This window comes from Neoarius graeffei, chromosome 20 (genome assembly GCF_027579695.1).
Source record: "Neoarius graeffei isolate fNeoGra1 chromosome 20, fNeoGra1.pri, whole genome shotgun sequence".
NCBI classification, from domain to species: domain Eukaryota; kingdom Metazoa; phylum Chordata; class Actinopteri; order Siluriformes; family Ariidae; genus Neoarius; species Neoarius graeffei.
In genome coordinates this window covers 15,772,339-15,788,628 of record NC_083588.1, presented here as the reverse complement: position 1 = coordinate 15,788,628, position 16,290 = coordinate 15,772,339, and the positions used below count along the sequence as shown (strand labels likewise).

The 16,290-nt window shown below is 40.4% G+C and overlaps 1 protein-coding gene across 2 annotated transcripts in view; it reads left to right on the top strand.

Annotated features, from left to right (window-relative positions):
- rgs9a (regulator of G protein signaling 9a) overlaps positions 1 to 16,290 on the top strand; it is a 38,763-nt gene that overhangs the window by 8,526 nt on the left and 13,947 nt on the right. The window contains exons 1-8 of one of the 2 annotated variants that reach the window (XM_060901320.1): positions 1,364 to 1,434; positions 1,584 to 1,634; positions 1,719 to 1,825; positions 5,154 to 5,205; positions 7,182 to 7,240; positions 7,331 to 7,407; positions 8,621 to 8,702; positions 11,408 to 11,470. In XM_060901320.1, coding sequence (XP_060757303.1) covers positions 1,616 to 1,634; positions 1,719 to 1,825; positions 5,154 to 5,205; positions 7,182 to 7,240; positions 7,331 to 7,407; positions 8,621 to 8,702; positions 11,408 to 11,470 — 459 coding nt within the window. In that variant the 5' untranslated portion in view covers positions 1,364 to 1,434; positions 1,584 to 1,615. Of the gene's footprint in view, positions 1 to 1,363; positions 1,435 to 1,583; positions 1,635 to 1,718; positions 1,826 to 5,153; positions 5,206 to 7,181; positions 7,241 to 7,330; positions 7,408 to 8,620; positions 8,703 to 11,407; positions 11,471 to 16,290 lie in introns of those variants that run through there. The other variant, XM_060901319.1, reaches the window with a different exon arrangement.

The window sequence follows — 16,290 nt, the reverse complement described above, 5'->3', positions numbered from 1 at the left end:
ACATGCAAACTCCGCACAGAAAGGCCCTCGCCGGCCATGGGGCTCGAACCCGGACCTTCTTGCTGTGAGGCGACAGCACTAACCACTACACCACCGTGCCGCCCGTGGGCAAACTCAAAATGTGATTTTTTTTTTTTAAGCAATGACTTTTTTTCTGGCCACTCTTCCACAAAGCCCCGTTCTGTCCTATACTCCCATCTCCACTGTGGATCTTTGCAGCTCCTTCAATGTTGTCTTTGGTGTCTTTGTTGCATCTCTGATTAATGCCCTCCTTGCCCGGTTTGTGAGTTTTGGTGGGCAGCCTTCTCTTGTCAGGTTTGTAGTGGTGCCATATTCTTTCCATTTTGCTATAATGGATTTAATGGTGATCTGTGGGATATTCAAAGTTTGATATATATATTTTTATATAACCGAACCCTGATCTATACTACTCCACAACTTTGTCTCCGACCTGTTTGGAGGCTCCTTGGTTCTCATGTTGCCTGCTTCGTAGTGTTGCAGAGTCAGAGTCCTTCCAGAACAGGTTGATTTATACAGACATCATGTGACAGATCATGTGACACTTTGATTGCACACAGGTGGATCTTAATCAACTAATTATGTGACTTATGAAGTGAACTGTTTGGACCCGCTCTAATTTAGGGGTTTCATACGAAAGGGGGTGAATACTTATGCACACTCCAGATTTCTGGTTTTTTTTTATCTTAATTATTGTTTGTGTCACAATAAAACAACAAATTGCACCTTTAAAGTGGTAGACATGTTGTGTAAATCATATGGTGCTAACCCTCCAAAAATCCATTTTAATATCAGCTTGTAATGCGACAAAACAGGACAAACACCAAGGGGGATGAATACTTTTGCAAGACCCTGGAAATTAATTTGTACTTTGATTTATTTGTTCTTTAAGACATGTTGTATGTATTAGTCTAACATGTATTGCTGTGATCCAGATTGCAGTTTGAGCTGAAAAACCTCTACTAGTATAATCTATAACCTCTATTATTTATGATTTGTTCCTGCACCTTGATTTTATTGACAATTAAATGTGTTATATAAACACCTAACTAATTAATTAATAATCCTGTCTGTCTGCTTCTGTTCATCTCATTATCTCTAGCCGCTTTATCCTGTTCTGCAGGGTCGCAGGCAAGCTGGAGCCTATCCCAGCTGACTACGGGCGAAAGGCGGGGTACACCCTGGACAAGTCGCCAGGTCATCACAGGGCTGACACATAGACACAGACAACCATTCACACTCACATTCACACCTACGGTCAATTTAGAGTCACCAGTTAACCTAACCTGCATGTCTTTGGACTGTGGGGGAAATTGGAGCACCTGGAGGAAACCCACGCGGACACGGGGAGAACATGCAAACTCTGCACAGAAAGGCCCTCACCGGCCATGGGGCTCGAACCCGGACCTTCTTGCTGTGAGGCGACAGCACTAACCACTACACCACCGTGCCGCCTCTGCTTCTGTTCTCTTATTATAATAAAATAATATATTACAACAATACAATCGGAAATGATATTTTGTATATACAGTATGTTTTATATACAATATGTGTCTGTGTGACAGGACAGGACATTGTTGTGTGGATTTCCAATTATATGAAGGTGGATAATCAAGGTAATTTGTTTTCCTTTGCATCTTGACATATTGTGTTTGCATCTCTAAGTTCTTCACATTGTGGTTTATAATTATGTTTGTTAGAGGCTCAGACAACTGGCACCATGTTAGTTGCCTTTGGCTTCATCTACCCACTGCGGGACCACAAAAGACTCATCCTCAAGTCAGATAACAGTCTTTATCGCTTTCAGGTAAAAGCTGTTTTTATGCATCTTTAGATACAACTATGATACTAATTCTCTAAATTCCATCCACTTACAGAAAAGCTGCCCAAGTCTAGTTGATATTTTTAGTTCCCTTAAAGGGACAGTCGGTATTTTTTCAAACCTGGGCTGTATTTTTCCATTTTTTGGATCCAAATTTTTACTAGGAACAAAAATAATCTAAATCGGTCAAGTATGGAGTTAGAACACTATAACCAGCAACCGCAAAATGGCTATACAATGTAATCTTATGGGGCAATTATCCGCGTCAAAGTAAACCGCTTGTTTTCATCACTGACACTCATAATGTTATTATAAGTGTCTGACAACATGGCAGAGATCCCGACCGAGATACACCTGTGTCTGTTCACCTCAAAAACTGTAAAGAAACTATAGAAAATGATGATGGGTGGCATGGTCGCCTCACAGCAAAAAGGTTCTGGGTTCGAGCCCAGTGGCCGGCGGGAGCCTTTCTGTGCGGAGTTTGCATGTTCTCCCCGTGTCTGCGTAGGTTTCCTCCGGGTGCTCCGGTTTCCCCCACAATTAAAAGACATGCGGTTAGTTTAATATGGGACGGCCTTGGGCTGAGGTGCCCTTGAGCGACGCACTGAACTCCCAACTGCTCCCCGGGCGCTGTTAGCATGGCTGCCCACTGCTCTGGGTACGTGTGTGCGCTCATTGCTCATGTGTGTGCGCATGTGTGTGTTCACTGCTTCAGATGGGTTAAATGCAGAGAGGAAATTTCACAAGTGTGTGATGAACACGGGCGATTGCTCTAAGACAACGAGGGAGGCTCAGCCTCCTCTAAAAATGACGAACATCGTGTAGGATGAATTGCGCTAGGCTTATGTTATAGCCGACCTTATAACATTGCTATTTCAGATCCAGAATCATAGAAATATATGTGCTCAAGCCAACTACAGTGCGAAATCATTCCGTTATAACTTTCCCCACTTCACCGAATGTGTGCGTGAGTTTCTCCCCCTCGTGACAGCGCGATGCAGCCCAGCCTCAGTGCACTTCAATAGCATTTGGGAGCTATGCGCGTTTCAATCTCAAAATGCAAGACGGTTATTGGACAAATACTGCGAAAACGCCCGCCCACGGACTCTGAGCCTCACAGTGGGAGGGACATGGCAGTTTCCGTGAGGAGACTGGTGATTGGTGAAAGCGGCCGGATATTTTCTTTGATTGACAGCTCGTTTCAAATATAGACAGGCAGCGGTGACTCTCAGTTCAGTCCCATGCGGATTCGCAAGTGCTGTGGTGTATTGTAAGAGATCAGCTTACATTTCGATTTCATTCATTACATACGGTTTCTACCAGCTTTTTTAGTTTGTATATATTTTCATTGTAAATAAAGTGTAAATATAGTGTTGTCAAGTTTGCTATCTTAGTTCCAGAAATTTCGTTTATTTGAGTGACTGAACTTGAACTTGAGGGGGCTAGTCAGCTAGCAAGAAAGCTGTGCACAGATGCCAAGCATTGCTGATTTAATTCTGGCGAAGCCATTTGCCAGTCTTCCTTTCGAGGAAAAAATTTAAATTAAAGAGCAGGGTAGACCAACGCCTCAAATTGACTTGGTGAAAAAGGTAGGGAATAATACTCGTTCCTTTCAGCTCTCCTGGTACGAGAAAGTGAATTTGCTAACAGCAAGTGACCCACATCAACAACAGTAAATAGGCTACTTTAGTAATATGTCATGGATGGACCAAAAATATAGAATCTATTTAAAATTTTTATGCTGAGTATATTCTATTGGAATATATATTTTTCTGGATATGAATTAAACACAGCTACAATTTGGAAAACATATTTTTAAACAAAAACACAGCCGAGAACATTTCACACTACAGACCTGGATTAAAAGTGAAGGGTTATCAAAATTGTCAATAAAACATTTCTCAGTCAAAATAAGTAAAATATAGGGAAAGTGTCATTGAATGAAATGTGTGGCACCCAGCTCTATGTTTGGCTCCCCAAGGTCAGTGCTTGTGCCTATTCCAGAACACTCTGCTGTTACTGCTGAGGTTCCTGACAAAGAGCTGTTTTCAATAATGATCAATTTTTAAACAACATGCCACAATTTTAAAATATAAAATGTTAAAATATACCCCCCCCCAACACCACCATCATGTATATTGGACAGTAGGCTAATGGGCCAAAAGAACCTGTTATTTCACAGTTTGTGACCCTGCCAACAATCAGCCAGATCAGAGGCAAGAGTATGGGCAAAATTGATGTGTTTTTTCTTTTTTCTTTTAAAATCTGGAAATATTGTAACCGACCAGCCTCCCCTGTTTGAAAGACTACCAGCCGCCACTGGTGATGAATAAAGTTTCGAAATGATGATTATCACACAGAGGCTGTTTTCTGATATTTCCAGAAGGGATCCTTTTCATGGTGTCAGACACTCATTTATATTGTAGTAATCAGCTAAATATTCAGGTATTACTTTGGAAATAGGCTTCTTCACAAATTTTGCATGACTTCTCCTTTCGTAAAGATCATAAAACAGCCCCCGTGCGATAACTGACCACAGGCACTGAATGAGCTGCTGCGTCAGAGACCAGAAGAAAAGCAAGGTCAACCAGTGAGTGAAGAAACAGGCGTTTTCTACACTCTCTTTACAGTTATTGAGGTTAATAGACACAAGCGTATCACTGTAGGGATCCTTTCCATGTTGTTAGACACTCGTGATAACATTACGAGCCTGTCCGTGGCAAAAATAAATGGTTACTTTGACGCAGATGGTTGTGTGATAGGATTATATCGTATAGCTGTTTTGCAGTGGCCGAGTATAGCGTCCTAACTCAATGCTGGGTTTATTTCAATCATTTTTATCCCTAAAATTTTGGACCCAAAAAGATAGAAAAATGGAGCCCAGGTTAAAAAAAAAATCCCAGAGTTTTCCTTTAGTATTTGTATTGCCTTAAATACAGAACTTTAGTCCCAGTGATGTGGTGTAGTGTGCTTTATCTTTATCAGGCCTGGAAAAATATCTGTCTGGAAGTCCAGTTTTCCCAATTAGGAATATTGTGCAATACTTGGGTAATGCTAATGAGGAAACCTCTTATTTGTTAGTCCATGTTTTTGCTCGCATGTCAAAGGGATTCAAACATTTTTATTCGCATTCAGCTCATAGTAGTGCACTTACCCAGACTGATTTGATATGAACGTCTATATGATATGTTCTGTATTTGTATGTTACAGATTTACAGGGAATCTTTTAATACAGACAGCTAGATTGTCTCTGTCTCTTTGTGAACTCTGGTATAAATCAAATGATCATTATAAATGTTTACACTCTTATCAGACACCATACTTTTGGCCTGTGCAGAAATGGAAGGCAGAAGACACTGATTATGGTACATTTAACTTCTTGTGTTATGGTACTGATAGAATTTCCTATGCAGCCCTTAACACGCCATACAGTGTCTTGCAGAAGGATTCACCCCACAATAATTAAGATGAAAAAACAGAAATCTGGAGTGTGCAGAGGTATTCACCCCCTTTCGTATGAAACCCCTCAATAAGAGCTGGTCCAAACAATTCACTTCATAAATCACTTAATTACTTGATTAAGATCCACCTGTGTGCAATCAAAGTGTCACGTGATCTGTCACATGATGTCTGTATAAATCAACCTGTTCTGGAAGGACTCTGACTCTGCAACACGACTAAGCAAGCAACATGAAAACCAAGGAGCCTCCAAACAGGTCAGAGACAAAGTTGTGGAGAAGTATAGATCAGGGTCGGGTTATAAAAAATATCCCAAACTTTGAATATCCCACGGAGCACCATTAAATCCATTATAGCAAAATGGAAACAATATGGCACCACTACAAACCTGACAAGAGAAGGCCGCCCACCAAAACTCACAGATCAGGCAAGGAGGGTATTAATCAGAGAAGCAACAAAGACACCAAAGATAACACAAAAGGGGCTGCAAAGATCCACAGCAGAGATGGGAGTATCTGTCCATAGGACCACTTTAAGCTGTACACTCCATAGAGTGGGGCTTTATGGAAGGGTGGCTGGAAAAAAGCCATTGCTTAAAGAAAAAAAATAAGAAAACATGTTTGGAGTTTCCCCCCAACAACATGTGGCAGACTTCCCAAACACATGGAAGAAGATTCTCTGGTCAGATGAGACTAAAATTGATCTTTTTGGCCATCATGTGAAATGCCATGGGCGTCACAAACCCAAACACCCTGAGAACACCATTCGTACAGTGAAGCATGGTGGTGGCAGCATCATGCTGTGGGGATATTTTTCATCTGCAGGGACAGGAAAGCTGGTCAGGATTGAAGGAAAGATGGATGGCACTAAATATCGGGCAATTCTGGAGGAAAACCTGTTTGAGTCAGCCAGAGGTTTCAGACTGGGATGAAGGTTCACGTCCCAGCAGGACAATGACCCTAAACATACTGCTAAAGCCACACTGAAGTGGTTTATAGGGAAACATTTAAATGTCTTGGAATGGCCTAGCCAAAGCCCAGACCTCAATCCAGTTGAGAATCTGTGGCATAACTTGAAGATTGCTGTACACCAACGCAACCCATCTAACTTGAAGGAGTTGAAGCAGTTTTGCCTTGAGAAATGGGCAAAAATCCCAGTGGCTAGATGCGTTAAGCTAATAGAAACATACTGCAAGAGACTTGCAGCTGTAATTACAGCAAAAGGTGGCTCAACAAAGTATTGACTTTGGGGGGAAGAATACACATGCACAGTCCAGATTTCTGTTTTTTCATCTTAATTATTGCTTGTGTCACAATAAAACAACAATTTTCACCTTGAAAGTGGTAGGCATGTTGTGGAAATCAAATGGTGCTAACCCTCCAAAAATCCATTTTAATTCCAGCTTGTAAAATGCGATAAAACAGGACAAACACAAAGGGGGATGAATACTTTTGCAAAACACTGTATCTTAATTGACTTATGGATTACATTATATGCATTTCCTGTTTGGGTGAACTCTACCAACTTAGATCTACCTACAAACAGACAAAACCAATAACTGTAGAATTGTTCTGTCCTGGTGCAGCTGCTATTCAGTGTGTACTGTGTTTATTGGTACTGTACTGTGTGTATTCCACTGATGCACTAGTTTTACGAAAAGTGATTGTGTGTGTGTGTGTGTGTGTGTGTGTGTGTGTGTTATCCTATGCCATGGTGCTGTTTGCATTGTATGTAGTTGTACCATACGTTGTGCCATAATCAAGCAAACTTTTTGTTCATCCCATTGCATAGAAGAGGAGACGGTAGATGGAATGATAGAAATGAACCGAATATACGAGAGAGTTTGTATATTGTTTAACCCCGTGTGTTGTTTTCCCAAAAGCGATTTATCTGGCGAAGAGAAACATTCGAAAGAAGGGGACACTTGATAACTATGAACAGGTTCTGCTCTACACAAAGCATCTATAGCGTCACACAATATCCTGTTTTCTGAGAAAAGCAATAACAGCAGCTTGTTAATGCACTGAACAGGAGAACTACAACCATCTTCACAAATGGCTCAACCACAAATGGGATTTTATTGTGATGCAAGCCAAAGAGCAATACAGGTCAGTTTTCACTCTGACATTCATAAAAGTTTCATGTCCCAGAGAATACAGTCAAAACATATGAAATGTTTGTATTATACTAAACTGAAGTGTTCTATCTTACATGTACAATGTCTTGCAAAAGTATTCATCCCCTTTGGTTTTTATCCTGTTTTGTCGCATTACAACCTGGAATTAAAATGGATTTTTGGGAAGTTAGCACCATTTAATTTACACAACATTCCTACCACTTTAAAGGTGCAAATTGTTGTTTTATTATGACACAAACAACAATTAAGATGAAAAAAAAAACAACAGAAATCTGGAGTGTGCATACAGTAGGTCCCCCCCAAGGCAATACTTTGTCGAGCCACCTTTTGCTGCGATTACAGCTGCAAGTCTCTTGGAGTGTGTCTCTATTAGCTTAACACATCTAGCCACTGGGATTTTTGCCCATTCCTCAAGGCAAAACTGCTCCAACTCCTTCGAGTTAGATGGGTTGCTTTGGTGTACAACAATCTTCAAGTTATGCCACAGATTCTCAATTGGATTGAGGTCTGGGCTTTGACTAGGCCTTTCCAAGACATTTAAATGCTTCCCTTTCAACCATTCCAGTGTAGCTTTAGCAGTATGTTTAGGGTCATTGTCCTGCTGGAACACGAACCTTCGTCCCAGTCTCAAACCTGCGGCTGACTCAATTACAGGTTTTCCTCCAGAGTTGCCCTGTATTTAGTGCCATCCATTTTTCCTTCAGTCCTGACCAGCTTTCCTGTCCCTGCAGATGAAAAATATCCCCACAGCATAATGCTGCCACCACCATGCTTCACTGTACGAATGGTCTTCTCAGGGCGTTGGGTTTGCACCACGCATGGCGTTTCCCATGATGGCCAAAAAGATCAATTTTAGTCTCGTTTGACCAGAGAATCTTCTTCCATGTGTTTGGGGAGTCTGCCACATGCTGTTGGGCAAACTCCAAAAAAAGGCTTTTTTTTTAATTCATGCATTGCTTTGATAAAATGTTTGGGATCAGATTACCAACATCAGTCTTTTAATTTCAGCATTTTCTCTACCTCCATTACATTCAAGGCGATGTGAAATTCTTGTCAGCGGTGTAGAAATTCACAAATTTTACATGCATTGTACTTCACTTAACAAACCTAAACCTTATGAAGAAGCAATCAAGTACTTAGATTCCCAGTAATGGTTTGCTTATAAGTCTGTTTACTTTCCGCAGCGCTGGAAAAGTGAGGAGCAAATCAGACCGGGTTGTATTTGATTGTCAGGAAAGGGCCTACTGGATAGTACACAGGCCTCCAGTGAGTACCTTTTTGTGTATCACTTAAGGCCACTTATTTTTATCGACTGTATAGAATTTTAGTCACCCTCCAAAAGAATACCCCAAATACAGTCATTATGTATATAGTATAAACCCCTAGTTCTCAAAGTAGGGTCTGTGAATTATAAACAGAGGTGTATATTTTCAATATCAAATGTATTATGTTAATTTTTATGGTAATTGTTCCTTTTGTCCTGGATAAGTTTTTTTTTAAAGATTTTTTTTGGGCTTTTTTCACCTTTATTGGATAGGACAGTGTAGAAACAGGAAATGAGCGGGAGAGAGACATAGGGAGGGATCGGGAAATGACCTCGGGTCGGAATCGAACCCAGGTCCCCGGATTTATGGTATGGCGCCTTAGTCGACTGAACCACGGCGCCTCCTGTCCTGGATAAGTTTATCCAGGATTCGTTTCAGTTGCACATTGTCCTTCATGAGGTTGTTTGTTCTCTAGCAAACTTTGGGGCCTTCTGGTAACAGGTGTATTTATATTGCGACCATGTGACACTTTATTCGCACACGTCGACTCTGTTCAACTAGTTATGTGACTACTGATGGCAACTGGTTGCACGAGAACGAATTTAAGGGTTTCATACCAATGGGAGTGAATGCTTGTGCTGCCACAACATTTATGTTTTCTATTTGTAAATAATTTTGCAAACTACATTGATCTTCTTCCGACTAAAATATTACCGGCTATATCGTGTAGCTTCATGACCATCCCAATGAAGTCCGTTTCACTTCTCAACTATAAAATATGCAAAGCGTATACTTAGTTTACTACGTAGGAGTTAATACAGTTAGGTCCATATATATTTGGACACTGACACAAATTTTGTTTTTTTTACCTGTTTACTGAAACATATTCAAGTTATAGTTATATAATGGACATGGACATAAAGTCCAGACTTTCAGCTTTCATTTGAGGGTATCCACATTAAAATTGGATGAAGGGTTTAGGAGTTTCAGCTCCTTAACATGTGCCACCCTGTTTTTAAAGGGACCAAAAGTAATTGGACAATTGACTCAAAGGCTATTTCATGGGCAGGTGTGGGCAATTCCTTCGTTATGTCATTCTCAATTAAGCAGATAAAAGGCCTGGAGTTGATTTGAGGTGTGGTGCTTGCATTTGGAAGATTTTGCTGTGAAGAAAACATGCGGCCAAAGGAGCTCTCCATGCAGGTGAAACAAGCCATTCTTAAGCTGCGAAAACAGAAAAAACCCATCCGAGAAATTGCTACAATATTAGGAGTGGCAAAATCTACAGTTTGGTACATCCTGAGAAAGAAAGAAAGCACTGGTGAACTCATCAATGCAAAAAGACCTGGACGCTCACAGAAGACAACAGTGGTGGATGATCGCAGAATAATTTCCATGGTGAAGAGAAACCCCTTCACAACAGCCAACCAAGTGAACAACACTCTCCAGGAGGTAGGCATATCAATATCCAAATCTACCATAAAGAGAAGACTGCATGAAAGTAAATACAGAGGGTTCACTGCATGGTGCAAGCCACTCATAAGCCTCAAGAATAAAAAGGCTAGATTGGACTTTGCTAAAAAACATCTAAAAAAGCCAACACAGTTCTGGAAGAACATTCTTTGGACAGATGAAACCAAGATCAACCTCGACCAGAATGATGGAAAGAAAAAAGTATGGCGAAGCCGTGGTACAGCTCATGATCCAAAGCATATCACATCATCTGTAAAACACGGCGGAGGCAGTGTGATGGCTTGGGCATGCATGGCTGCCAGTGGCACTGGGTCACCAGTGTTTATTGATGATGTGACACAGGACAGAAGCAGCCGGATGAATTCTGAGGTATTCAGAGACATACTGTGTGCTCAAACCCAGCCAAATGCAGCCAAACTGATTGGTCGGCATTTCATAATACAGATGGACAGTGACTCAAAACATAAAGCCAAAGCAACCCAGGAGTTTATTAAAGCAAAGAAGTGGAATATTCTTGAATGGCCAAGTCAGTCACCTGATCTCAACCCAATTGAGCATGTATTTCACTTGTTAAAGACTAAACTTCAGACAGAAAGGCCCACAAACAAACAGCAACTGAAAACCGCTGCAGTAAAGGCCTGGCAGAGCATTAAAAAGGAGGAAACACAGCGTCTGGTGATGTCCATGAGTTCAAGACTTCAGGCAGTCATTGCCAACAAAGGGTTTTCAACCAAGTATTAGAAATTAACATTTTATTTACAATTATTTAATTTGTCCAATTACTTTTGAGCCCCTGAAATGAAGGGATTGTGTTTAAAAAATCAAGTCAAGTCAAGTCAAGTAGCTTTTATTTGTCCCAGCTTGGGCAATTGTTTTGCAGTAATAGTACACACGTACGCACAACACTCACGCTTCCACAAGACAATGTAAAGAAACACACAAAAGGTTAAAAATAATAAATAAGATTCAATGGAGGAGTGGGTGCATAGTGTAAAAATTAAAATAATAAAATAGATGCAGTGGGGAAATGAATGCTTTAGTTCCTCACATTTTTATGCAATCATTTTGTTCAACCCACTGAATTAAAGCTGAAAGTCTGAACTTCAACTGCATCTGAATTGTTTTGTTCACAATTCATTGTGGTAATGTACAGAACCAAAATTAGAAAAATGTTGCCTCTGTCCAAATATTTATGGACCTAACTGTATTATGTGGCTCTCGCTTTCTTCACAGCCTGGAAGTCACAGTGCCATGGACTACGGCATGGATCGGCTCATTGATCCTAACACAGAAGAGGTGAAAGGTGAAAATGCACCAGCAGATTAATGATCCCTGACTGTTTTAATGCACCCTCATCTCATTCCTCTCACTGTTTTCCTCAGTTCAACTTCTGTCACCTAAATAAGAGCCGTTCCAATACTTTATCAGCGATAGTGAAGTGTGTTAGCCAAAAATAATCTCAATCAGATGCTTCATCTGTCCATGAGAGCTAATGGAGCTCTGTTAATTTATATGGTCAGTGGGCATAGCCACAAGAAAGCAGTTCTTATCATGGCATCTGAGTGGAGACTTTAATGCTAAGAGGCCTAAGAACGTTCGATCAGCTTAGCTGGGTTTCTTTCGTCTTAGTACTGCAATGGCCAAGGACAGTTTCTGCCAATGTGCTTAAGAGGATTTCTGGCCTCTGATCTTCCAATACATTGCTCCATCCATTGCCTACATTGTGTGCAATGATTATTTCATACAATCTTCTGAAGAAAAAAAAAAAGAAGAATCTCCAGTTCACTATAACTCACGACTGCCTGTCTGATGACTGAAAATCTTCATTCATTGTTTTATTAATAAACATGTTGTCCATATTGAATAATTAAACGTACTGGTACAGGCGTAATCTTGTAAAACTAAAAATGACCTAACAGCAAGCTATTATTCCAGTTTGTCCAACTTTAAAGCTAAGCTCAACAAACAAACAAACAAACAAACAAACAAACAAACAAACAAACAAACAAGACTTCCCTGCCCTTAATTCCAGATGCCCAAAATAACCTCACACACTGCCTCTTTTGCAATAATCTGTCTTTTAGCAGATTAAATAGCTTACTCGGCTCTGCTCGGAGCTAATACAGACAAAATCCAAGATCCAGATGACAGTTTGTGTTTGCTGTTTGTTAAGGGTGTGTGTTCATTCTTGTGATATTTGAATGTTCACTATGTGCACAGGTGTGGACTGGTTCCAATAAACTCTTTGTATTCTCTCTGTTCTTTCCAGGCAGTTTGTTTCTCTTTAGTCTGCATGGGTTTTCAAGAACAAGTCTGGTTACTGACCTAAGAATATCAACTAAGCCTTTAGCTACTCCCTTTCCACTAACCATGAATTTCCAGAGGTGGACAAAGTACCCAACTTCATTACTTAAGTCAAAGTACAGATCCCACTGGTCAAATGTTACTTTGATACAAGTGAAAGTTGTCCAGTCAATTTTTTACTTAAGTTAAAGTACTGAAGTACTTGCTTTTAAAAATACTTAAGTATTAAAAGTACATTTTCTGTCAATGCATCGTTGTATTATTGCCACAGTGCTTACAAAACCTAATGCCACTATCAAGGACAGAAATGTGAATTCACAAAATGAACGCATGCTGTGCCATCATGGTGGTTTAACGTTAAGCTAGTTAGTCAGTGAAGCGCCAGCTGACATGCTAGCAAACTCTTTTCAAACTCGAAATCATACTGGGTAGCTAACGCTACTAGAAAAGAAAGATTTCTACATTCTATTTATTTGGCAAGATTATGCTGAAACATATTTCTGAAAGGACTTCAGATAAGTTAACGTTATTCATATTAGCATAACTCCGTTTTTACATGCTAACTAACAGTGTCCAAGTTAACTAGCTATGTGTTAACGTTAGCCGTGGACAAGGCGATGGCAACTTGGTGGCAAATCCATAGAAAGTCATTTGACTAACCAGACTGCATAGCTACTGCAACGTTATCGCTAGCTCTAAAAGCACAGACAACTTCATTGCAAGCTTTCTTCTGGAATAAAACGTTTATATACCTCAATATGCTTCTGCAGGTTGGACGGCGAGTTTTTGTAGGCCGTGATGTGGTTTGTTTTCGGCAAACAAAGCAAACATTTAAAACGAAACGAATCTTTAATCCTTTCGGAAAACTGAAACATGGATTCATGGGCCATGGGTGCGTGTATTCTCCAGAAGAACCGCTTCTTTCCATTCTGCCATCAACTGATCAAGTTCAAATAACACTGCTGAGAAATTACTGAACTTGATTTTATCCAGTCTATGGATGTTATGTGACCCTAGTGATTACTGATAGTCTGTCTCAGTGTCACCTGCAAAAAAACAATCACGTTTTAGAAAAGAAAAGAAAAAAACATCCACTTTCAAAGCCGCTTCATAGTAATGAGGACCTTGATAGAAATGTAGTGGAGTGAAAAGTACAATATTTGCCTTTCAAATGTAGTGAAGTTAAAGTCATAAGTTTCCAAAAAAATAATACTCAAGTAAAGTACAGATACTCAAAAAGTGTACTTAAGTACAGTACTCAAGTAAATGTACTTCGTTACTGTCCACCTCTGTGAATTTCTCATACACTGCCCAGATACAGTACTATACGTAACACTAATACAGTCCCCTCCAAAGGTATTGGAACAGCAAGGCCGATTCGTTTGCTTTTGCGATACACTGAAGACATTGTGTTTGAGGTTAAAAGAGAGAGATCTCAACCTATCGATCGGAATTTCAGCTTTAATTTCCTGATGTTTACATCGCAATGTGTTAAACAACTTAGAACGTGACACCTTTGATGGCAAACCACCCGGTTTTCAGGTGAGCCAAAGTATTGAAACAGATAGTCGTAAAGTAAATAACACATTATTATACATACAGGACACTTTTTCGATGGAATAAAAACGTGTTCGATTCCCTTCTGGCGGGTTTCATTCGTTTGGTTTGATAGCATGCAGTATTGTTATCATATCGCGTATCCTCCTTGTATTACGCTGCTCTACCCAATGGAGAATGAGCATGCAATATTCTTATGATATTGCATGTTATCAGGACAACACGACATCACACGTCAGAGATGTAAAACTTCTGCGCTTGTGAGCGACAGTGACAATTTGTAAATAAACATGGCTACCAGGTTTGCTTCATTAAAAACGGAAGATTTTGAGAGAATTTTGGCTGCCAGGTAGTGCCGTTGTGTGTAGCTGTCAACGTCGGGTTTAAAAGTAACTAAGTAAATTAGACAGGGAAAATAATAATAACAATATAATATTCAGCTTGACTGTGCTAGCATTGGCCTTTGCTAACACTACACCAGCTGGAAGGTAACTGGACTGCCATAATAACAGCACTGAATTGTGGGTAAGCTAGTGTTGGCCTTCGCAAACAAGACTGTTACACCAGCTGGAAGATAACTGGACTGCCGCGCTAACAGCATTGAGTCACGGGTAAGCTGGCGTTGGCCTTCGCCAATGGTACTGCTACACTGGCCGGAAGGTAACTGGACTGCTGTGCGAACAGCACCAAGTTGTGGGTAAGCTAGCACTGGCCTTCGAGAATGCTGATATGAAAAGAGTGTGAATGTATAATAATAATAATAATAATAATGATAATAATATTGGCTGGCTTGTTCTGTGGTCTATCAGATATTCATTCAGCTCGCATGATATTGAACTCTTCTTCAACTTGTTCAGTGTCATGCTAGCTGAATGGAATTTCTATGATAGACCACTCAAAGCCAGCCAATATAATTTAAATATTTGGTTGCATATCTCTCTTTCTGGGGCGGCACAGTGGTGTAGTGGTTAGCGCTGTCGCCTCACAGCAAGAAGGTCTGGTTTGAGCCCTGTGGCTGGTGAGGGCCTTTCTGTGCAGAGTTTGCATGTTCTCCCCGTGTCCACGTGGGTTTCCTCCGGGTTCCCCCACAGTCCAAAGACATGCAGGTTAGGTTAACTGGTGACACTAAATTGACCATACAGTGGTGCTTGAAAGTTAGTGAACCCTTTAGAATTTTCTCTATTTCTGCATAAATATGACCTAAAACATCATCAGATTTTCACACAAGTCCTAAAAGTAGATAAAGAGAACCCAGTTAAACAAATGAGACAAAAATATTATACTTGGTCATTTATTTATTGAGGAAAATGATCCAATATTGCATATCTGTGAGTGGCAAAAGTATGTGAACCTCTAGGATTAGCAGTCAATTTGAAGGTGAAATTAGAGTCAGGTGTTTTCAATCAATGGGATGACAATCAGGTGTGAGTGGGCACCCTGTTTTATTTAAAGAACAGGAATCTATCAAAGTCTGATCTTCACAACACATGTTTGTGGAAGTGTATCATGGCACGAACAAAGGAGATTTCTGAGGACCTCAGAAAAAGTGTTGTTGATGCTCATCAGGCTGGAAAAGGTTACAAAACCATCTCTAAAGAGTATGGACTCCACCAAACCACAGTCATACAGATTGTGTACAAATGGAGGAAATTCAAGACCATTGTTACCCTCCCCAGGAGTGGTGGACCAACAAAGATCACTCCAAGAGCAAGGCATGTAATAGTCGGCTAGGTCACAAAGCACCCCAGGGTAACTTCTAAGCAACTGAAGGCCTCTCTCACATTGGCTAATGTTCATGTTTATGAGTCCACCATCAGGAGAACACTGAACAACAATGGTGTTCATGGCAGGGTTGCAAGGAGAAAGCCACTGCTCTCCAAAAAGATCATTGCTGCTCGTCTGCAGTTTGCTAAACATCACGTGGACAAGCCAGAAGGCTATTGGAAAAATGTTTTGTGGACGGATGAGACCAAAATAGAACTTTTTGCTTTAAATAAGAAACGTTATGTTTGGAGAAAGGAAAACACTGCATTCCAGCATAAGAGCCTTATCCCATCTGTGAAACATGGTGGTGGTAGTATCATGGTTTAGACCTGTTTTGCTGCATCTGGGCCAGGACAGCTTGCCATCATTGATGAAACAATGAATTCTGAATTATACCAGCGAATTCCAAAGGAAAATGTCAGGACATATGTCCATGAACTGAATCTCAAGAGAAGGTGAGTCATGCAGCAAGACAATGACCCTAAGCACAC